Source organism: Pteronotus mesoamericanus, unplaced genomic scaffold (assembly GCF_021234165.1).
Source record: "Pteronotus mesoamericanus isolate MK-2021 breed Mesoamerican mustached bat unplaced genomic scaffold, CSHL_Meso_final contig_230, whole genome shotgun sequence".
In the NCBI taxonomy this organism is placed as follows: Eukaryota; Metazoa; Chordata; class Mammalia; order Chiroptera; family Mormoopidae; genus Pteronotus; species Pteronotus mesoamericanus.
This window is the reverse complement of record NW_026555096.1, coordinates 1,352,510-1,372,351: the sequence shown is the minus strand read 5'-3', so window position 1 is coordinate 1,372,351 and position 19,842 is coordinate 1,352,510. Positions and strand designations below refer to the sequence as shown.

Sequence of the window (19,842 nt, the reverse complement as noted above, 5' to 3'; positions counted from 1 at the left end):
GTCCAGGAAGCACAGAGGGTCCCATTCAAGAGGAACCCAGTGAGGCCCACTCCAAGACACATCATCATTAAAATGGCAAATATCAAAGACAAACAGAGAATCCTAAAGACAGCAACAGAGAAAGAAGTAGTAACATATAAGGGAGCCCCAATATGGCTAGCATCTGACTTCTCAACAAAAACACTGCAAGCCAGAAGGGAATGGCAAGAAATATTCCAAGTCATGAAAAGTAAAAGCCTGCAACCAAGACCCAGCAAAGCTCTCAATTAAAATGGAAGGCGAAATATAGAGTTTCCCAGACAAAAGAAGGCTAAAAGAATACACCTCCACCAAACCAGCACTGCAAAATATGTTAAAGGGACTGCTTTAAGATGAAGAAAAAGAGTCTATGAATACTCAATTCCTTTCTGAGTTGCCAATATTTGATATTACCAATATTTTTAATACATATTAATCTGATTGTGACAATGATGTGTTATTTTAATTATTTTAATTGTTCCTTTATTATTTGTTGAAACTAAACCTGTTTTTTGATTTAAAAAAAGACATGAGGAAAATCTCAAGTACACAATCTTTCCTTATACCCAAGGACGTAGAAAAAGAACAACTACAAAAGGCCTAAAGTGAGTGGAAGAAAGGAAATATAAAATCAGATTAGAAATAAATAAAGTCAAAAAAACCCACATAGTTCAATTGAACCAAGAGCTTGTTTTTTGAAAAGATAAGCAAGATTGATAAAACTTTATCCAGACTCATCAAGAAAAAACAAGAGAGGACACAAATAAATAAAATCAGAAATGACGATAAGAAGTAACAAATGACACCACAGAAATACACAGGATTATAAAAAAATATTATGAGGAACTATACCCAACAAATTGGAAAAGCTTAAAGAAATGGATACATTTATAGAAGCATATACTCTTCCAAGAGTGAATCAAGAAGAAACAGAAAATCTTAACATACCAATTATAACCAATGAAATTGGTTCACTAATCAAAAAATTCCCATCAAGGAGGAAAAGAAATGGAAGGGTCAAATCACGGAACATGTATGAAGGACCCATGGACAAAACTGAAGTGGGAAAGGATTGAGGGTGGGAGGTGGGGGTGGGGGTGGCAGGGGAAAATGGTGGCAGAAAAATGGAGACAAATGTAGTTGAACAATAAAAAAAAAAAAAGAAGAAGAAGAAGAAGAAGAAACTCCTATCGAACAAAAGTCTGGGATTAGATGGTTTAACATGGATAATTTTACCAAGCGTTCAAAGAAGAATAAGCACCTATTTTTCTCAAGACTTTCTTAAAAAGTGAAGAGGAAGAAAAACTTCCAAGATCATTTTATGAAGCCAGCATTATCCTGATACCAAACCAGATAAAGATACCACAAACAAATGAAATTATAGGCCAGTGTCCCTGATGAACATAGATGCAAAAATTCTCAGCAAAATATTAGAAAACCAAATTCGCCAATGCATTAATAAGATTATACACCATGATCAGGTGGAATTTATTCATGGGATGCACCATTGTTTCAATATCTGCAAATCACTTTATGTGATACACCACATACACAAAATTAAGGCTAAAAATCATATGATAAATCAATCAATTCAGAAAAAAACATTTGACAAAATTAAGCACCTATTTATGATAAAAACTCGTAGCAAAGTAGGAATAAAAGGAAAAACCCTTAACATAATAAAGGCCATATGTGACAAACCCACAGCCAACATCATACTCAGTGGGAAAAAACTAAAAGTGTTTCCCTTAAGATAAGGAACAATACGGGGATGTCCATTTTCACCATTCTTAACATAGAACAGAAAGTACTAGCCACAGCTATCAGATAAGAAGAAATAAAAATTATCTAAATTGGAAATAAAGAAGTAAAACTGTCATTACTTGCAGATGACATACATAGAGAGCCCTAAAGAGTTCACAAAAAATTACTAGAATAGGTAAATGAATTCAAAATAGCAGGATAAATATTCAGAAACTGTTGTGCTTTTATACACCAATAATGAACATCAGAAAGGGAAACTAAGAAAACAATCTCCTTTAAAATTGCATCCAAAAAAATACCTAGGAATATATTTCACCAAATTAAAAGACCTGTACTCAGGAAATTAAAACACTGAAGAAAGAAACTATAGAAGATACAAATAAGAGAAAGCATATACTTTGCTCATGAATAGGAAGAATTAACATCATTAAAATGTCCATACTACCCAAAGCAATCTATAGATTCAACAAAATTCTAATTAAAATACCAAAGGCTTTATTTACAGAACTGGAACTAATAATCCATAAATTTATAGAGAATTACAAAAGACCCTAATGGCCATAGCAATCTTGAGGAAGAAGTACAAATTGGGAGGTATCATGCTACCTGATATCAAACTATACTACAAGGTTATAATAAGCAAACCATCATGGTTCTGGCATAAAAACAGACACACAGATCCATGGAACAAAATAAAGAGCCCAGAAATAAATCCATACCTATTTGGTCAATTAATATATAACAAAGGAGACAAGGACATACAATGAGGTAAACATAGACCAGTCAATAAATGGTGTTGGGAAAAATTAGACACATACATGCAAAAAGTAAAACTAGGCCACCTTCTTATACCATACACAAGACTAAACTCAAAATAAATAGAAAACTTACATGTAAGCAACTTGAACTATAAAACTCCTACAAGAAAACTTATGTAGTAAAATCTCTGACATTTTTCTTAGCAATGTTTTTCTGAAATATCCCCATGGGAATGGGAAACAATAGAAAAGATAAACATATGGGACTATAACAAACTAAAAAGTTTTATTTTATTTTTTAAAGACTTCTAAAATTTACTTAGAGAGAGGAGAAGGTGGGGAGAAAGAGAGGGAGAGAAACATCAGTGTGAGAGAGAAACATCATTTGCTTGCCTCTCACGCATGCCATGACAGAGGAACAGGCCCACAACCCAGGCCCATGACCTGAATGGGAATTGAACCAGTGACCTTTCACTTTATAGGATGACACCCAACCAACTGAACTACATCAGTCAGAACTCAAACTAAAAAATTTTTGCACAACAGAGGAAGCCATCAGCAAAATGAAAAGATAACCTACTGAATGGGAGAACATATTCAATAATGATACATCTGATAATGGAGGTTAATACCCAAAATTTATAAACAATTCAACACCAAAAGGCAAACAATCTAATTTAAAAGTAGGCAAAAATTTGAATAGATCCTTCTCCAAAGAGGACATAAAGATGGGCCAATAGACATATGAAAGATGCTCAAAGTCACTAATCATCATAGAAATGCAAATTAAGGCCACATTGAGATATAACCTCACACCTGTCAGAATGGCTATCATCAATAAATCAACTAGCAACAAACGTTTACAATACTGCAGCGAAAAGGGAAGCTTTGTGCCCTGTTATAACACGGATTGGTGCAGCCACTATGGAAAGCAATATGGAGGTCCCTCAAAAAATTAAAAATAGAACTTCCTTATAAACCAGCAGTCCAGTTCTGGGTATATATTTGAAGAAATCCAAAACACTAATTTGAAAGGGTATATGCACCCTTATGTTCACTGCAGTGTTATTTACAACAGCCAAATTATGGAAGCAACCCAAATGCCTGTCAATAGACAAATGGGAAAAAAATCCCCAAAACCCTGTAGTACATATATACAATGGGATATTACTCCACCATAAAAAAAAATGAAATTTTACCATTTGTAACAGTATGGATGGACCTAGAGTGTTTCAGGCTGAATGAAGTCAGATGGAAAAAGGCAAATACCTCATGATTTTGAATATACAAGTTCCTGCAGAAGTAACACCTGCTTGCATGTGGTTGGTAGGGTAATAATATGGGTGTAACAATTTATAGTTTTAATTTGAACATTTCACCTAAAATGTCATATAGTGTGCTGGAGTGTGATATCGTTATGTTACAGAATTACATGCTTATGATTTTGTAATAGAAGAGTTTGTAATAAAAATGGGCATTTGTGATGGACCCTGTATGTGTAATCTAAAGAGCAAAATGAAAAACCAAAATAAAAACAGACTCATAGATTCTGAGAACATTTTGATGATTGCCAGAGGAGAGAGAGGTTGGGAGGCTGGGTGACAAAGGTGAAGGGATTAAGAACTAAAAATTCATAGTCACAAAATAGTCACAGGGGTGTAAAGTATAGACAACAGAGGGGATATAGTCAATAGTATTGTAATAACTATGTGTGATGCCAGGTGGGTACTTGAAATATTGGGGGAATACCTTGCAAGGTATGATTGTCTAACCAATATGCTGTACACATGAATGCAATATAAAATAATATTAAATGTAATCTGTAATTGAAAAATAAAATTTCAAAAGAGATAAAGTCAAAAGAAGAATTTTGAAAGCAACAAGAGTGAAGTCATCATCTAAGATTTATCTTCAATAAGATTAAGAGTTAATATTGTTTTAGAAACCATGGAGTCTAGAAGGCAGTAGCATGACATATTCAAAGTGCTAAAAGACTCAAACATAAATTCTATATCCAGCAAAAATATTCTTCAAAAACTGAAGAAGAAATTTATTAAGACATTCCCAGATAAATAAAACAGAGAATTCATCACTAGCAGGCCTGCTATGTGAGAAATATTAAAGGCAGCTATTCATCCTGAAATAAAAGGGCACTAGACAATAAGTCAAAAAGATATAAAAATAAAGGAAGTGAATGATGATAAGGAAATGGAGATGGTGGAGATGGGTAACAAAAATTCTGGTTGTGAAGGAGAGAATAAAGGGAGAGAAAATACCTGGATAAGATGAAAGTTTAAGGAAATGTTAAGGCTTTATATTTAAATTTTTAATAAGCATATTTAAGAGACAGTGGGAAAGGGATGTTGAATATAAAAGAGAAGGATTAATAACTTCATGAGAAAGCAGGAGGATTTGGAATTCAAATCAAAGGTAGAGGGCTAGCTTTATGTAAGGGGTGGGACCACTTCTTGACTTAAACAGGAGGGATGGAAGTCAGCAGGTAGCAGATGAGGGTAGATTTATGTGATTTCAGGAAGATGTATGGGTTCCTAATTGGCTTCTATTTATCTCTGGAAAGTGGGAGGTATGGTTAACTGCTGAAAGCGGACAGCTGTGAGGGTCAGAACTGTGGAGGTTACAGGAAATGGGAAATAGTCATGTGAAATGATTTAGCATGAGTTGAGCAGAGAAACATATCTGGGTTATCTGGCAAATACTCATTGTCCATTTGAGATTGGTGAGCAACAATTACAGGTTGATCAATGTTCCCATTTGCTTGATATTCTTCAGATACTCTGATCTAGGCATGAAGACAGAAAATATTTGAATTTACTCAGACTGCTATGAAAAAACAGAAGTACATATGATTCAAAAAACAGGAGATATTGGCCATAGTGTTATTGAAATATTGTCCCACTAAATTTGAGCCTGATCAACATGTGACTAAAGAATGGAGAGTGTTGATAGGTTAACAACTAAAATAAGTAGAGGGGCAAGGGACTATATGTACTGACAAGGTGGAATAAGAATAACTTTAGAAAGTAGTTAAATAACCAGCAAGGTTAAGATGTGACTTTCACCAACAAGATGACTGAACGAGTGATTTTGAAGATAGAGCAGTTACAGATACTGGCATGGGTTAAGGTGTGTCTATGAGAGTGGGTAACTAGGTTGAATGGAGGTAAAAGTTATTGGAAAAATGAAGCTTGAGGAACTGAGAAGTGAGAGATTGAAATCACTAAGAATGTCGCATTTTTCATGCCAGCAAAAAGTGGTGCTAATGAGCAGAGATAGCACACATAAAACCTCAAGCCATGCCCAGTACCTAGAGAGTTCTCAGTGTAATCATCGTAGCTAATACTGCATGGAGATAACCATGCAACAGGCACAAACACAAACTAATCTGCCTGCAAACCCATAAAGAAGATACAATTATTGTCCCTCGTTCTCAGATGAAGAAACTGAGGAACAGAGATGTTAAAGAACATAAGTGGCAGTGCTGGAGTCCAATCCTCTCCAGAGCATGTTCTCCTAACTGTAACACTGTCTCAGCCTGCCAACATTCTCAGGTCAGAGTCAGCTCTCCTTTCTTGTGTCAAATCTCAACAGGACCCCAGGACTTTATTTTCAGTCTGCACTCTTCCATTTGGCTGTCACTTTCAGATATTCTGGTCCTCATGGTTATTTTATGGAGTAGATGAGCTAGGGTGGTGGGAACACTCAGCTGAAGGCAGGAACTGGGTGGTCCTTGTGTGGCCTGCATATCTGCCCACTTAGAACTCATCAAGTCCAGGGAGTATTCACTCATTTCCTGTGCAGAAGGAGGAACCATTTGCCCTTCCTGATGTGGGCGGTGAGTCTCTGAGGCCTGCATTTGACATGCTCTTTGGGTTTTGGTTCTAGGCTTTGGAAAGTGACTTCGTCAGTGCCAACCTCCACCACTGGATAGATCTCATTTTTGGCTACAAGCAGCAGGGGTCAGCTGCAGTGGAGGCTGTTAATACCTTCCACCCCTACTTCTACGGTGACAAAATGGACCTCAGCAGCATCGGTGACCCCTTGATCAGGAACACAATCTTGGGGTTTGTCAGCAACTTTGGACAGGTTCCCAAACAGGTACAGCATGCCATGTCCTCTTTCTTCCTTTATCAAGTAAGTGTGCACAGCAAGAAGTTGGGGAGGGGCGCAGCTGGAGGTGGCGAGGGAGATGTGGGAGAGAGAGAGAGAACACTTGCTCCTAGGATGGGAGCAAGCAAGAGGACTGAACAGGCAAAATGGTCTCTGATCATCTATCTATGCCTTCAATATCAAGGCTAATCCTCAAATACCATCTGAGGGTTAAATGCAGAAACTGATGACATTATTAATGATAATGATAAAGATTACATTTATCTCTGATGTATTTGATGACACTATGATAAGTCCAGAGGTTTTAATTCTTTATATGTATCCATCCTCTAGAGTTGTTGTGGAGATCCAATGTGTTAAGACATGAGGTGCTTGAAAGTACCTGAAAATGTGACTAGCACTCAACAAATGTTAGTTACTAGTGTGGTTACCTCATTGAATTCTCTCATAAACTCTGTGTAAAAGGAATTACTCTTTTATAAATGAGGCTCAAAGAAGCTCAATAAATAACCTGACCATTAGCAGGGGACAGAGGTAGAGCTCTAGCCTCACCTGTCTGATTCCCAAATCCATGTCATGTTGCCACCATGTGAGAGCACCTCAGTTCTGACCTCAGGGCCCCTGGTGAAATTGCAGGAATATCCCATGAGCCTTTTTCTCTGCTGGCTCTACTCCTGTTAGGATAGTCATGTGGCAATGTGAGGCTGTGCATGCATGTTGACACTCTGATGAATGGTGTTCCGGGGAGTTGGTTGTTTATTTAATTCATTTTGTCTCTGTTGATCCTCACATTTTAGTTCAGTGTAAAATAATTTTATCCCTGATGCAACCATCTCGGTTTAGAACCATGGACCCCCAGCTGGGGTCCCAGCCTGGGCAATCAGGAGTCAGTCACACTGAGAAATGAATGCATAAAACGAGCCAATTCCAGGACCATCTTATGCAATAGCCTTCCTCGCATGAGAAGTGGATGGGATCAACTCAGTTAATGCAAAATTAATAACATCTTTTTTGCCTGGTCTTAGGTGACCTGATTGGTTTACTTAGCTCTCAGTAAGTAGACTATGGAAGGTCCAAGTCCTAAGGGTGACTTGAAGAATGGATGGCACATCCAAATGTACATTTTCTCAGGGAAAGCTTGATAGCAAAGAGAGAATTTCAGGAAAGAAGCTTGGGTAACCTAATGGTTTTATTTATTTCATTTAAAAAGTAGAATAATACAGATAAAGCAATTAAATAATTCAAAACAATAGTCACCGCCATCTGTGTACTGTGTTATGTACTCATAATCCTTGTTCATAAGGAAAAATATTTTCACATCATGTGACCATGAAGTACACACAATTTTAGATTCTGATTTTATGTAATGACATATCATGTGAGCTTTCACTTAAAAATTATTTTAAAATATTTATAAATAATTATCAGAATTAGAATTCTTCATGTGGCCCCAGCCTGAAGACAAGGTTAAAATGGTTCAAGACTGTGCACTATTCCATCAAGGGGCTGTTCTTGCCCAAGCTGTGGCAGTGACCTGGTGCTTTAGTCATTCTGCTATGCAAGGAAGAGTGTTCTTTATCTAATGCTTATTTAAAAATCATCACTCTGATTTCTGTGTTTATTGCTACCTGCCTAGCTTTACTAGGTAGTCAGCATGTGATGGAGGGCTATAACTGAGCCAAGGCTTCTCGGAGGCTCCCAGCTGCCCACAGAGCCCCGCTTCTTCCTGTGTGCCCAGCTGAGGCCAGCTCCCACGTCAGCCCCTCCATTGTGGCACCCAGGCATGTGCCTGCTGGCTGAAGAAGAAGCCCATCAGGAATTCAGCCATGGAGGGAGGGGATGTGAAGGTCTAGAGCTGGCCTCCGCCACCCTCTCTAGCCCAGCAGTAAGGATTCTGCCAGGCAGCACAGTCTTGCACTTCCTCCTTTGTCTGGTTATGCAAAAAGTTTGGCATTAGGGACAACCTGACAACAGAGATCTATGAAAAATAAAAATAAGAAAGGCCTTTAATGGGGTTTGCCTGTGCTCTTTGAAATACTTGAATAGAAGCTATTAAAGAATACTGTGTCCAGATGGACACAGCTGCAGAGAGTGTGTAGAAGGGAAAATGGGAGGATCAGCACCAGCAAATGAAGAGAGACGTTGATCTGGGATGGGGAGAGGGCCATTCTGACCCCATAATATAAAAAGCAGCTGTCCTCGGGACCAGGGGCTCCTCAGTGAGGTCATCCTTTTCCCAGCAGCTTGGTGAAGGAGACAAATTTGGCAGCCAGGAAAGTTATGTCTGCCAGTCCTACACTGTGACCTTCAGCAAGTAGTTGCCCCTCCCTTTTGTCTCTAACATAGGAGGGTTTAACCAGATGATTCTGTTTATGCTAATTATGCCCACCCATGTCAGGAACAAGCCCAGCCCAGGCAGCACCCAGGGCAAAGGGACAGCTGCAATTTGTACGCAAGACAACTTCTCCTCTGCATATCTGCCTGTCTGCCCCAACGCTCTGTGCATGTGAGCCTGTCCCCTTGTCTCTCCAGCTCTTTACTAAACCCCACCCAGCCAGGACAGCTGCAGGGAAGCCTTCATCTGGAAAGGATGTCTCCACTCCTTCGAGCCTGCCTGGCCACCCACAGCCCTTCTCCTACAGCCTGCAGTCACTGCGGCCCTCCCAGGTCACAGTCAAAGGTGAATATCTGGCCCTGCTTAGTTTGGTTCTCTGTTCCAGAGTTTTCCCATCAGAGACTGGCATTCCTCTGGAGATTTGGGGACACAGACTTCGGCAGGGGCTTGGGGTCCAACTGTGTCTCAAGTCATAGCAGGAATCTGGGGAGGCCTCTGCTCTGACAGTGTCCAGGACAAACTCTCTCAGGCCCGGTGTGTCTGTCTATCTGAGACACACACCTCTCTCTCTTTCATGTACACACACATACCCCCCTCTCTCTTTTTCTCGATTTCATGCACATATTCACCCCTCCACACCTTTGAAGCTGAATGGTCAAGCCCCATATTTATTGAGGGAGGGCTGCAGCCTCCTGTCCTTGGTACCTGCAGTCACTTCTGCTCCTGAGCACCCAGGTGGGCCTGTAGCCAGTTAACAAGAGCATGTGCCCTTAGGCGGATGGCCTGGGTGTGAGTTCCAGCCCTGTCACTTTCTAGAGAAGCTGTGTGTGGGTAAAGCCTGATGTCTGTGCCACCCTGGGGCATACACTGATTTTGGGAAATCTCACTGCATGGGACATTCTGGTCCCAAGGAGTATAAGGTCAGGCTTGTTGTAGTTTTTGCCTTTGAAGTCCAAGAACAGTGTCCTTGGCACATCCAGCCCTGCTAGACATGGCACCTGGAAAGGACGGGAGGGACAGAACCCCCCAAGGCTCCTATGGTTTTGTGCCATCTGCCCCAATAAGCTTGGCTCCTCCTCCCCTACCATCATCCTTTAAGAGACACTGAAGACCTGCATGGCCACACATTGAACATATTTGCTAAGTCAAGGATGGAACCTGGAGTTGGGGATAGCCTTGGGGCCATGGGGCTTGCTGGGGGACAGGGTCTAACATAGGCCCTTGAGCAAGGCCTGGGAATGAGGTGCCTTGGCTAGTCATTCCTGCCCAGGTTTCTTCTTTGCTGAGTCAAGGTTGCCTGTTCCTGGCTCCTTTCTGGGCCCAGCTAAAGGGAGTGTTGTCCTTTGACTGTGAACCCCACTATACTAACTGGGGAGCAGATATGTACCTCTTCTCTCTAGGCTCTGAGTCCCCCAAAGGTGCCATTGGCTACATTGTCCCCACTGAGAAGACGATCCTGGCCGTGGAGAAGAACAAGATACTGCTGCCTCCTCTCTGGAACAGGACCTTCAGCTGGGGCTTTGATGACTTCAGCTGCTGCCTGGGGAACTATGGCTCTGACAAGGTGAGTAGGGCAGGGGACCACGGCAACTGCAGGCTTCAGTCTCCTTCTGGTTGGGGCCGAGGTGGTCAGGAGATGGGTGAGCCTAAAGTGGGCACAGTCACCCATGGCCCATATCTTCCACGTGGCTCTGTCTCCGAGGGTGAGAGCGTACAAGGGCCCCTATGGGCCGAGCCTCTAACCCCATTCCAAGGAGTCTATCGTACTTGTCTTCCACAGATCCTGATGACTTTCGAGAACCTGGCTGCCTGGGGCCGCTGTCTGTGTGCGGTGTGCCCGTCCCCCACAACAATCATCACCTCGGGGGCCAATGCTGTGGTGTGTGTATGGGAGCTCAGTATGGTCAAAGGCCGCCCAAGAGGCCTGAACCTCAAGCAGGTACAGTGCCTTGGCAGGTGTGGTGGCTTGTGCAAGTGTAGTACATAGGGCAAGTGAACCTTGGGCTGGTGCAGTGTCCTCACATGCCCCAACTTCCTGACCTCAAAAGCAGAGGACATAGTGTGGTGCTGAGGGTGGCATACAGCTCTGTGTTGTCAGAAGCACCATTTCATGCCCGTGGGTGGATTTGACAAGTGCACAGGGCAGGTGCCTCCATACCTCAGTGCCTGTGAAATTGGTTTCCTTGCACTAGAGGACCTGTTTGAGCATTTGCCATGGGCACTTTTATGTTGGTAGCCTCAGTTTATCCTCTCAACAGCTTTGTAAAGTAGGTACTGTTATCATCCCTACATTACTAGCAGGGAAAAAAATTGGTGCAAGGAAGTGATATGACTCATCCAAAATCACAGAGCCAGGAAATGAAAAGCAAGAGTAATGGTGTGGCTGGAGGAGAGCAAAGCAGTCAGGGGCAGGGGGTCTCACCTCACAAACAACACTACTCCTCGTGAAAAGCAGAGTTCTGCTCACTGTGTACCGAAGACTCCACACAGTAATCTGTTTTGTAAAGCAGGTATTATTATTCTACTTTCAGAACTGACACTCAGAAAGGTCAATTTTACATTTTAATCTAGGTTTGTCTAACTCTAAATCCACGCTTTCTCCCTGTGTACTCTTGAACCTGCCCAAGAATATCACTAGGGGACACTTCCAACTCTAAAATGCAATGTCTTTTGACATCTGTTTTGTAGTAGCCATATAGCCCTAAAGTAACAAAAACCAAAATTAATCGTAAAAAACAGACCACTAGCTAGATTTCCTAAAGTGAACATTTCACTGGAACTAATCCTGGGTTTCTCTGGGTGTTCTCAGGCCACCTCAGCACATGTGTGGGGCTCAGTGGGCATGCAGTAACCACAAGGGAGTTAATCAGCCCTGCAGAGGTGATAGTACCTGCTGAGAGACAACTGTGCAGGTCAAGTGCAGGTCACCATCCCCTGACTCTCAGAGGAACCTCCCAAAGGCAACCTTGGAGCTTCTGCCATTTCATGTTTTCATGTTACTCCTTTCTATCAACTGCTGTGTCAGAGGTCTGGGTTTTTATTCCAGACCTAAGCAAAGACACTGTGCATTCATCGCTTTGTAGACTGTCCCCCTCTCCCAGGAATCAGTCTGTGGAGCCCTGGGAGCCAGGAAGGAACCCTCCCTCCCACCATTGCTCCGAGGTCTTGTTCAGTAATGAAGATGCACTGTAAAAGCCTGGCATTGACAGAATAAAATGTAATTTATCATCCTCTCCATGTCCTAAGTCAAGAGAAAAAGTTATGGGAATCCTGCATGCTCCTGTTTCCCAGGCAAAACAAAACCCTTTATCATTTGCCTACAGAAGCTGACATGTCATGAGGGATCCCCCAGACTGCCAGCTGCTGAGCAGTGGAGGTCTGTCCCCAATGTATAAACAGAGAAGTCATCATTAAATAGCTTCATAAACAGTTTTTGAAAGTGTTTCATTTTAAAGATATTGCACCATTAAAGATAAATTTCAAATTTACTTCCAAGTAGAACAATTTTCTATAATCTCTGTAAAAGCTTTCATTGTTGCATACTACCACCCCAGATACACACATTCATAACATTCTGTGTATACCATTGTGTAGCTATGTTTATTCCATTTTTACCTAGCCTGTCAAATCATTTCTGCTTTTCTACAGTCTCTATAATTTACATTTCATTTATTCCATATTACTTTATTTCCATAATACATTTCAATTGTTTTATGTCAATGTGGCATCATAGTTCCACAAACCATTTCTTCTAAAACTAACAATTACGTTGTTTCCAACCTTTAACTATTTTGAACTATTTTGAACAGTGCCACAGAAAACATCCTTTGTAGATTGCTATTTGCTTCTGATTTTTTCCTTAAAATAATTTTAAGAAGCAAAATTAGTAAGCAGCAACATAAGGCTTTCTACAGTGGTTCTATAGATTTATGGTGCCATCAACCCTTAATTAGGAGGACCCATCTCACCAGACAAAATCCAACATGGAGAATTATTTTAAGAGGTTTTTATTTTATTTAATTTTTGCTACTTTAGTTCTGTATATGATGATATAATAAAGTTATTTTAACTGACCATGTAGAGAGGTATTATTCTGAGGAATAACAGAACTTACTGAGGACACGTTTAAAACTGCTGTCCCCCTTTTCTGATTTCCCAGGCCTTTCCAGGAGGCTGGCCGCCTCCTGGTGTTTCAGTTTAAGCAACAAACCTTGTGTAGGTGTGTGGTGCCCCTGTATGCAGGCTGGTCCTCCACTCCACAGCTTTCCTGCATAGAGCAGCAGATGTGGCTCTATTAACAAACAGCAGGCATAGGCGCAGGGGTTCATAGCTCCTCTCTCTGAATCCCCAGCCCTTATTCTGGGGCCTAATGGCCTTTACTCTTTGGAGTCACTGTGTCCCCTGTGGTTACACTGAGTCATATTTAGCTCATTCTGAAAAGACAACCAGAAACCTTCTGTCAAACCCTCTGCTTTCCTCTGTTCATTTAGACAGTTTCTATTTTCCCAAGATGACCCAAATCTTCTTCTGTGGGTTATGCCCAAAACCTTGCCAGTACCATCTGTTTGGTGCCTTGTTAGGTTCCACTGAGGACAAACAGAAGTCTGAAGCAGAACTTGTAATTGTTGTGACCTGGCAAAGCGACAGCTTTGATCCAAGTGAGTGAGTGAGTGGTGGTCTGTTCAGTAGATGGAGGTTTAATATATTTCAGATGGCCATCTCCATACTTCTCTGATTTTAGAGGGCAGAAGGTATGTGCGTAAAAAACAGTTCACATCAGGCTTACCAGGAGCCTCTAGGATTGTTCTGATGGCAAACACACCATTGCCAGTGGCAGCTTCCAAGCCCTCAGGAATGGGTCTCTTAGGGAACAAGCCCTCTGGCCAGATATGGACACAAACCATCCATGATCCAGGCCAGACCCTGCACAGGCCAACCTCAGGGGCTGAAATTGAGGCTCTGAGTCATCTGCTGCCACATGGCTAGACTGGCTATGAACCTGGATCCATTGAACTTGACAAGTCATGTCCTTTTAACTATGACCTGAGCTCCCTGCTTTCTTCTCAGTTTAGTTTCCAAGGTTGCATGTGTTCCTGAGGTCCCTTTTTTTTCCCATGCAAACTTGAGTATGTGTGAAAATTCCCCAGAAGGTTTGTTAAAACCTGGGTTAATGGGGCTCCACCCCCAGACTTTCTAATTCAGTAGTTCTGAGTTAGGATCCAAGAATCTGCATTTCTAACAAGTTCCCAGGTGATGTTTACGCTGCTGTTTGGGATGCACACATTATATATCAGCACCCTTATGTGTTAGTAGTAGCATGTGCTGCTTCAAGATGAAAGACAAATATAGGGGATACAAAGAATAAGGGTGCTGCTGGTGTCTGCTTGGGTTATGATAAAAGGACACCAGTCCTCCTGGCAGGACTTCAACCCTGGAGATGGATGGAACTGAGAGGGCAGCCATGGACGCATGTACACACACATACACACACACACACACATGCACACACGTATACACATGCACACACATCCTACAGGCTTTGGAATCACTAAATCATTACAAAACTGTTTCCTTATCTAGGACCCAATAGTAAAAGAGAGCGTGGAGTATCTCACCAAGTAGCTGGATTGCTGGTCCCTTTCATAATCTGTGGTTCTACCTTGCGCCCCCAGGCATTATACGGACACACACAGGCTGTCACTTGCTTGGCAGCATCAGTCACCTTCAGTGTCCTGGTGAGTGGCTCCCAAGACTGCACTTGTATCCTGTGGGACCTAGACCACCTCACCCACGTGACCCGCCTGCCTGCCCACCAGGAGGCCATTTCTGCCATGGCTATCAGTGACATCTCGGTGAGACCCCTCCTTCATAATGTCTGTGCCCTTTGTCTTTGACATGTCTGTGAGCCTGGGTGCTTGCATGGAAGATGGTTCCCCTAGAAAAAACCCAGGGGCAGAGAGATGCTGACCACTCCAGAATGCTGACAGGGCCCCAAATATGTAGAACATTCTCTACACAGGCAGAAATGGAAGCATTAACGTGTGCAGCATCTGAGTCTAGAGTTTATATTTTTGCTTTCTTATTTTTCTCCCTCGGCATGGTGTGGGTATTGGGAGGTTTCTGTTCTTGCATTAGCACCAGGGAATTGGGGCAAGAAGTTGCCTTTGGTGAGGGATCCACTGGGCTTAACTAGTTCAGCTTATCGACCGAAGATCAGTATTGACTCAGCAGGTGCCCCTGGTCTCCGTGGCAGGAAGTGCTTCTGATTGTCTCTCTATGCTGACCACCAAGACAAGCCTCTCAGAAGCTTATGTGTGTGTGTGTGTGTGTGTGTGTGTGTATGTGTGTGTGTGTGTGTGTGTGTGTGACAGAGTTAGATAAATACATATATAAATCTCAGTGGGGAGTTTCTCCCAAACTAGAAGTCCCATCATAGGGTATGGAGTTCCCTGAAAATACAGAGGCTTTACATCTACTGTAGAAAGCCCCAGGGTCCCAGGACATGGGTACAATAGGAAAGGAGAACATAGTGGAGGGGAGATGCTGGAGGAGCTTCCTGGTGCCAACTTTGGCTGAAAATGGTGCTCCAAATAGGCTTGAATCCAAAATAAATGTTACATGGGCAGATGGAGGATGGATAGATGAATGGATGAATGGAGAATGGACAGATGGATAGACAGGTGGATGGATGGATGGGTGGATGGAAGGAATGGATGGAATGGATGGAATGGATGGATAGAAAGATGGAAGAACACTGGGTGAATAGCTGAATGGGTGGATGTATTTGGAAGGCACAAAGCCTGGATCTCTGAGAACATAAAACTCATAACGAGTGATGTCCCAGACATCAGAGAAGACTTATCAGGACAACTTATTGAACTTAACTTGTCCATGAGCCAACTTAATTTACTAAGTACCTGCTGGTCCCACTGCTCAATGCTGGGCATGCATGGCCCCTAGCCTCAGGCAGAGTATAGCAAACCACTGAGCAGGGGCACAATGGAGCCCAGCCCAGGAAGGCTATGGAGGGCACAGAGCTGCCTGCATTCTTTCTGTGGGTAATGCAAGGCTCAAAAGTATGACTCTTTGAGTTCCTGTGACTGCTGTACTGGACACAAAAGTAGACAAGAACTGGAGGAGCAAACACTCTGGAAAGAAACATTTTAGAAATGGCAATGAGAAAATTTCTCCTCAGAAATTCCCTCCAGAGGGATATTGTTCAGTTTTATGAGCCACATGCAGTAATTTGAACATCTGTATTCTGCCCTATCCCAGGTAATGTCCAAAGCTTCTTGGGGATAGGGATGGCCAATGAGGTGTAAGCCCTGTGTCCAGAGCCAGGGGTAGACACTGCCAGGGAGAGCATTGTGAGAGGAGCCCAAAGGGTGAACCAGTCAGCGGTGCAGGGAAGGCATTACCCAATCATATGGTTACAGTATGTAAAAAACTAGGAATTTATACCTGTGTGAAAGCAGAACAGGCCTGTGAGTCAACTGTGGAGAAGTGAGTGCCTTATCAGGTCTTAGAGTCCCTTGGTTAGTCTTCAGAGGACAGCAGGGTGAGAGTGCTTGGGTGTACAAACCTAGCAGCTGAGCAAGTGGCTGGTGGGCAGGCAGTAATCCAGCTTGGAGTGACATCAGGATCTCACTGCTGCAGGGCACCATTGTCTCCTGTGCTGGAGCCCATTTGTCCCTGTGGAATGTCAATGGACAGCCCCTGGCCAACATCACTACAGCCTGGGGCCCAGAAGGAGCCATAACCTGCTGCTGCATGGTGGAGGGGCCAGCATGGGACTCAAGCCATGTTATCATCACTGGAAGTCGAGATGGCATAGTCCGGGTAGGTGTGTCTTGGGAAGAATGAGGGCATGGTAAAAGAAATGGGTTCATCTTTATTCTGCTCACTTCCTCCAAGGGTCTGAATCTGCAGGCTGCATTTGAGACCATTCTGGATCAGGTCCCTGTAGCAAGTGAGGGCAAGGACAAGGCTCTTTCCAGGCCAAAAGTTAAATAAATTTTTTAAGTTTTTATACAACTTTTATACAAAAATTCTTATACAAAATGTTAAAGTTGAATGGTTAGGTGCACAAGAACAAAGCCCAGTGCTTAAAAGAGATATTGGACTATCTATTAATCCATTTACTCAGTTGCCCATCCATACACTAATTCATCTAACCCATCCAACTATTTATCTCTCCACTTACCCATCTATCCATCTATCCATCCATCCATTCATCTAATAAAAGATCCACCCACCTACCTACCTACTTATCTCTCCCCTCCTTCCTTCCTTCCTTCCTTCCTTCCTTCCTTCCTTCATTCCTTTCTTGCATCCATCTCTTTTTCTATCCATCCATGTATCCTCCAAATTAGCCTTCCATCCATACATCCATGAATCTATCTACCCACTCAACTATTTGTCCAACTAGTCATCCATCCATCCATCCACCCATCCATCCACATAACAGTCACTGAACTCTGGCTCTAGGTCCATTGCAAGCCATAGGGCACATAGAGAGTACTGTTAAACATGTCACTGTCTTCAAAATACTCATATTCTAGAAGAGTAGGGAAAAAAATACATGTATGTGGTTCATCCTATGATTAGGATAATCAGAATATGCTGTGGATCCTCTGAGGAGGGTCATGAAGAGGGAGGCCATCAAGAAACTAAGAAGAGAAGGAAAGAGAAACATTAAGGTGGAAACATTAGGATGGGAAAAACAAAATATAGGTGATTTTTCTGAGACTGACAGGAAAGATGAAGAAATGAGTAAAGATAAGCAACTAAGAGGCTTACTCAAAAAACTCTCAATTTAATTTAACAGTTTATGAAAGGAAATATTAATCAAATACTACAAGGTATTCAACAAAATACTCATTGAATTCTACAAGCATTTATGAGAGTTTGCTGTGTGCCAACTTGACCTTGCCCTCTAGGACCCTCCACACTCAGTCTCAGAGTAATCATGGAGATGATGCTTCAAGAAGCAGAGTGGATAATATGGTGTATATGCCAAGAGGAGAATGATTTATCTTCAACAGAGACATCAGAGAAGGTGGCATTTCAACCAATTTCTGAGGATAAGGAAAAGTCAGTGAATATGGAGAAAGCCATGCTGGCTGAGGGACCAGCGTGCATGAACAGGAGACAAGGCTGAGGAGGGCTCCTTGAGAAGTCCCCCTATAGGACTCCACCTATGGGCTGTGAGGGGCACAGTCTCTGCAGAAAGCAGGGTGTCCTGAGCTGGCTAGAATGTGCAGTAGAGTATGGTCCACACCATGGGCCAGTCAGAGGAACCTGGCTGGTTGAGCATCAAATGCATTTCTTCCATGGGCCCACCACTCATTCAGCTTGGTAACTGAGCTCTTGGTATGGCCCAGCAGCATTTAAATGGAAGCTGGTCCTTGTCCTTCAGGGACAGAAAGTCCAGACTCAGCAAAATGAGGAGCCATATGTGGTCAGCCTGAGGAACCAAGAGTCAGGCAACACACCTTGGGACCAAGGACCAGACACAGAGGACAGCCCAGTGGCTGAGTGGTGAAGGAGGACCCCAGAGATAGTGGCAGAGGGATAAGATGGCATTAACTAAGTAAAATGACAATAAATTGGTTGCTGAGTCTCATCCCAGCAAGCAAAGTGTTGAGAGGAGACATATCTATGCACAGGAGGTGGAGAGTAAAATTGTCCAGGCTGCAGCTGTTTGGCTAACCCTTTGCGCAAGGAAGCTGGAATCTAAGCAGCCTTTTCCCCAAGAATACATTACTATCAGATATTAAAATGCATCATGCTGTTGCCCCTTCCCTGAGGGATCCCCAGGTATGAGAAGATGGGATAAGTCCTGAGCCTGCAGACAGGATCATTTCCCCAGCTTATGGTGTTCTCTGTTTTCTGGACAGATCTGGAAGACTGAGGATGTGAAGATGTCTGCTCCTGGGCTGGCAGCTGCAGAGGAGCCTTCGGCCCAGCCTGCCAGCCTGAGAGGTAACTGCCCTGCTATGGGTGCAGGCAAGGTGCCTTTGCCTTGTTCAGGCATCCTTCTCCCCTCCCTTCCTCAGCCCAATGGCTGTGGCTCCAGTCAGGCTTTCAGAGCCCAGGGAATCCATTACCAGGTGTTGGGGTGAAAGAAGCAGAGTTTACTATGAGATGCTGGTGGAAAGTGGAGCTGCATGGAGGACCTCTGTTGAGTTCCAGCATCATTCTGCGGGGACCAGTGAGCTCTGGGGTGCTGCTTGGACATGTCAACAGTGGTGGTGGTGGTTGTCAGGGCCTCCTGAGCATCAGGAGAGGGACACAACTTGGAGAGCTTGATTTGATGATCTCCATGTGCCTGGATGACTCTTCAAAGTCAAACTCCCCGCCAGGGCCTGGGTCTAGCTGGCTACTTGTCTGGAGAGCCAAGCTACAGAGAGGAGCAGGGAGGAGCCTTGCCTTATCCACAAGGAAAGGAAGTGGTTCCATAGGCCCCAGCCTGCCCTGTTAATTCTGGTTCAACCCACCCAGATCCACGTGGCAAATTCTTCAGTTTGGCTCTGAGGGTCATCTGCATCAACATTGCCCAAGAGGTTTATTAAAATGTAGATCCAAGTCCTGTTCTCAACCCAACTCCTGGGGAGAAAAGATTGGAGTTAGAATTTCCATATCTATTAAGTCCCCAAAATGCACCAAAGCGAGAGAACCTCTTTGGGTTGTGGTAGAGGTGACTGAAGTAAGAAAATCTGCTCTGCCTTCTGCTGTCATGACCACTGGCTCTGTTGCCACCATCATTACAGAGCTATGAGAGAGAGAGCTGACTGTGAGCAGTCCCATGGTGCATACTTGCCATGCAATCTCTCATTT

At 43.0% G+C, this 19,842-nt stretch overlaps 1 protein-coding gene across 1 annotated transcript in view; it reads left to right on the top strand.

Moving 5' to 3' along the window:
- The window catches only part of WDFY4 (WDFY family member 4), a 328,638-nt gene that overhangs the window by 304,859 nt on the left and 3,937 nt on the right, over positions 1 to 19,842 (top strand). The window contains exons 54-60 of the mRNA XM_054572378.1: positions 6,444 to 6,656; positions 9,201 to 9,348; positions 10,383 to 10,567; positions 10,784 to 10,942; positions 14,676 to 14,855; positions 16,660 to 16,842; positions 18,903 to 18,987. Of these exons, the coding sequence (XP_054428353.1) occupies positions 6,444 to 6,656; positions 9,201 to 9,348; positions 10,383 to 10,567; positions 10,784 to 10,942; positions 14,676 to 14,855; positions 16,660 to 16,842; positions 18,903 to 18,987 (1,153 nt within the window). The remainder of the gene's footprint in view (positions 1 to 6,443; positions 6,657 to 9,200; positions 9,349 to 10,382; positions 10,568 to 10,783; positions 10,943 to 14,675; positions 14,856 to 16,659; positions 16,843 to 18,902; positions 18,988 to 19,842) is intronic.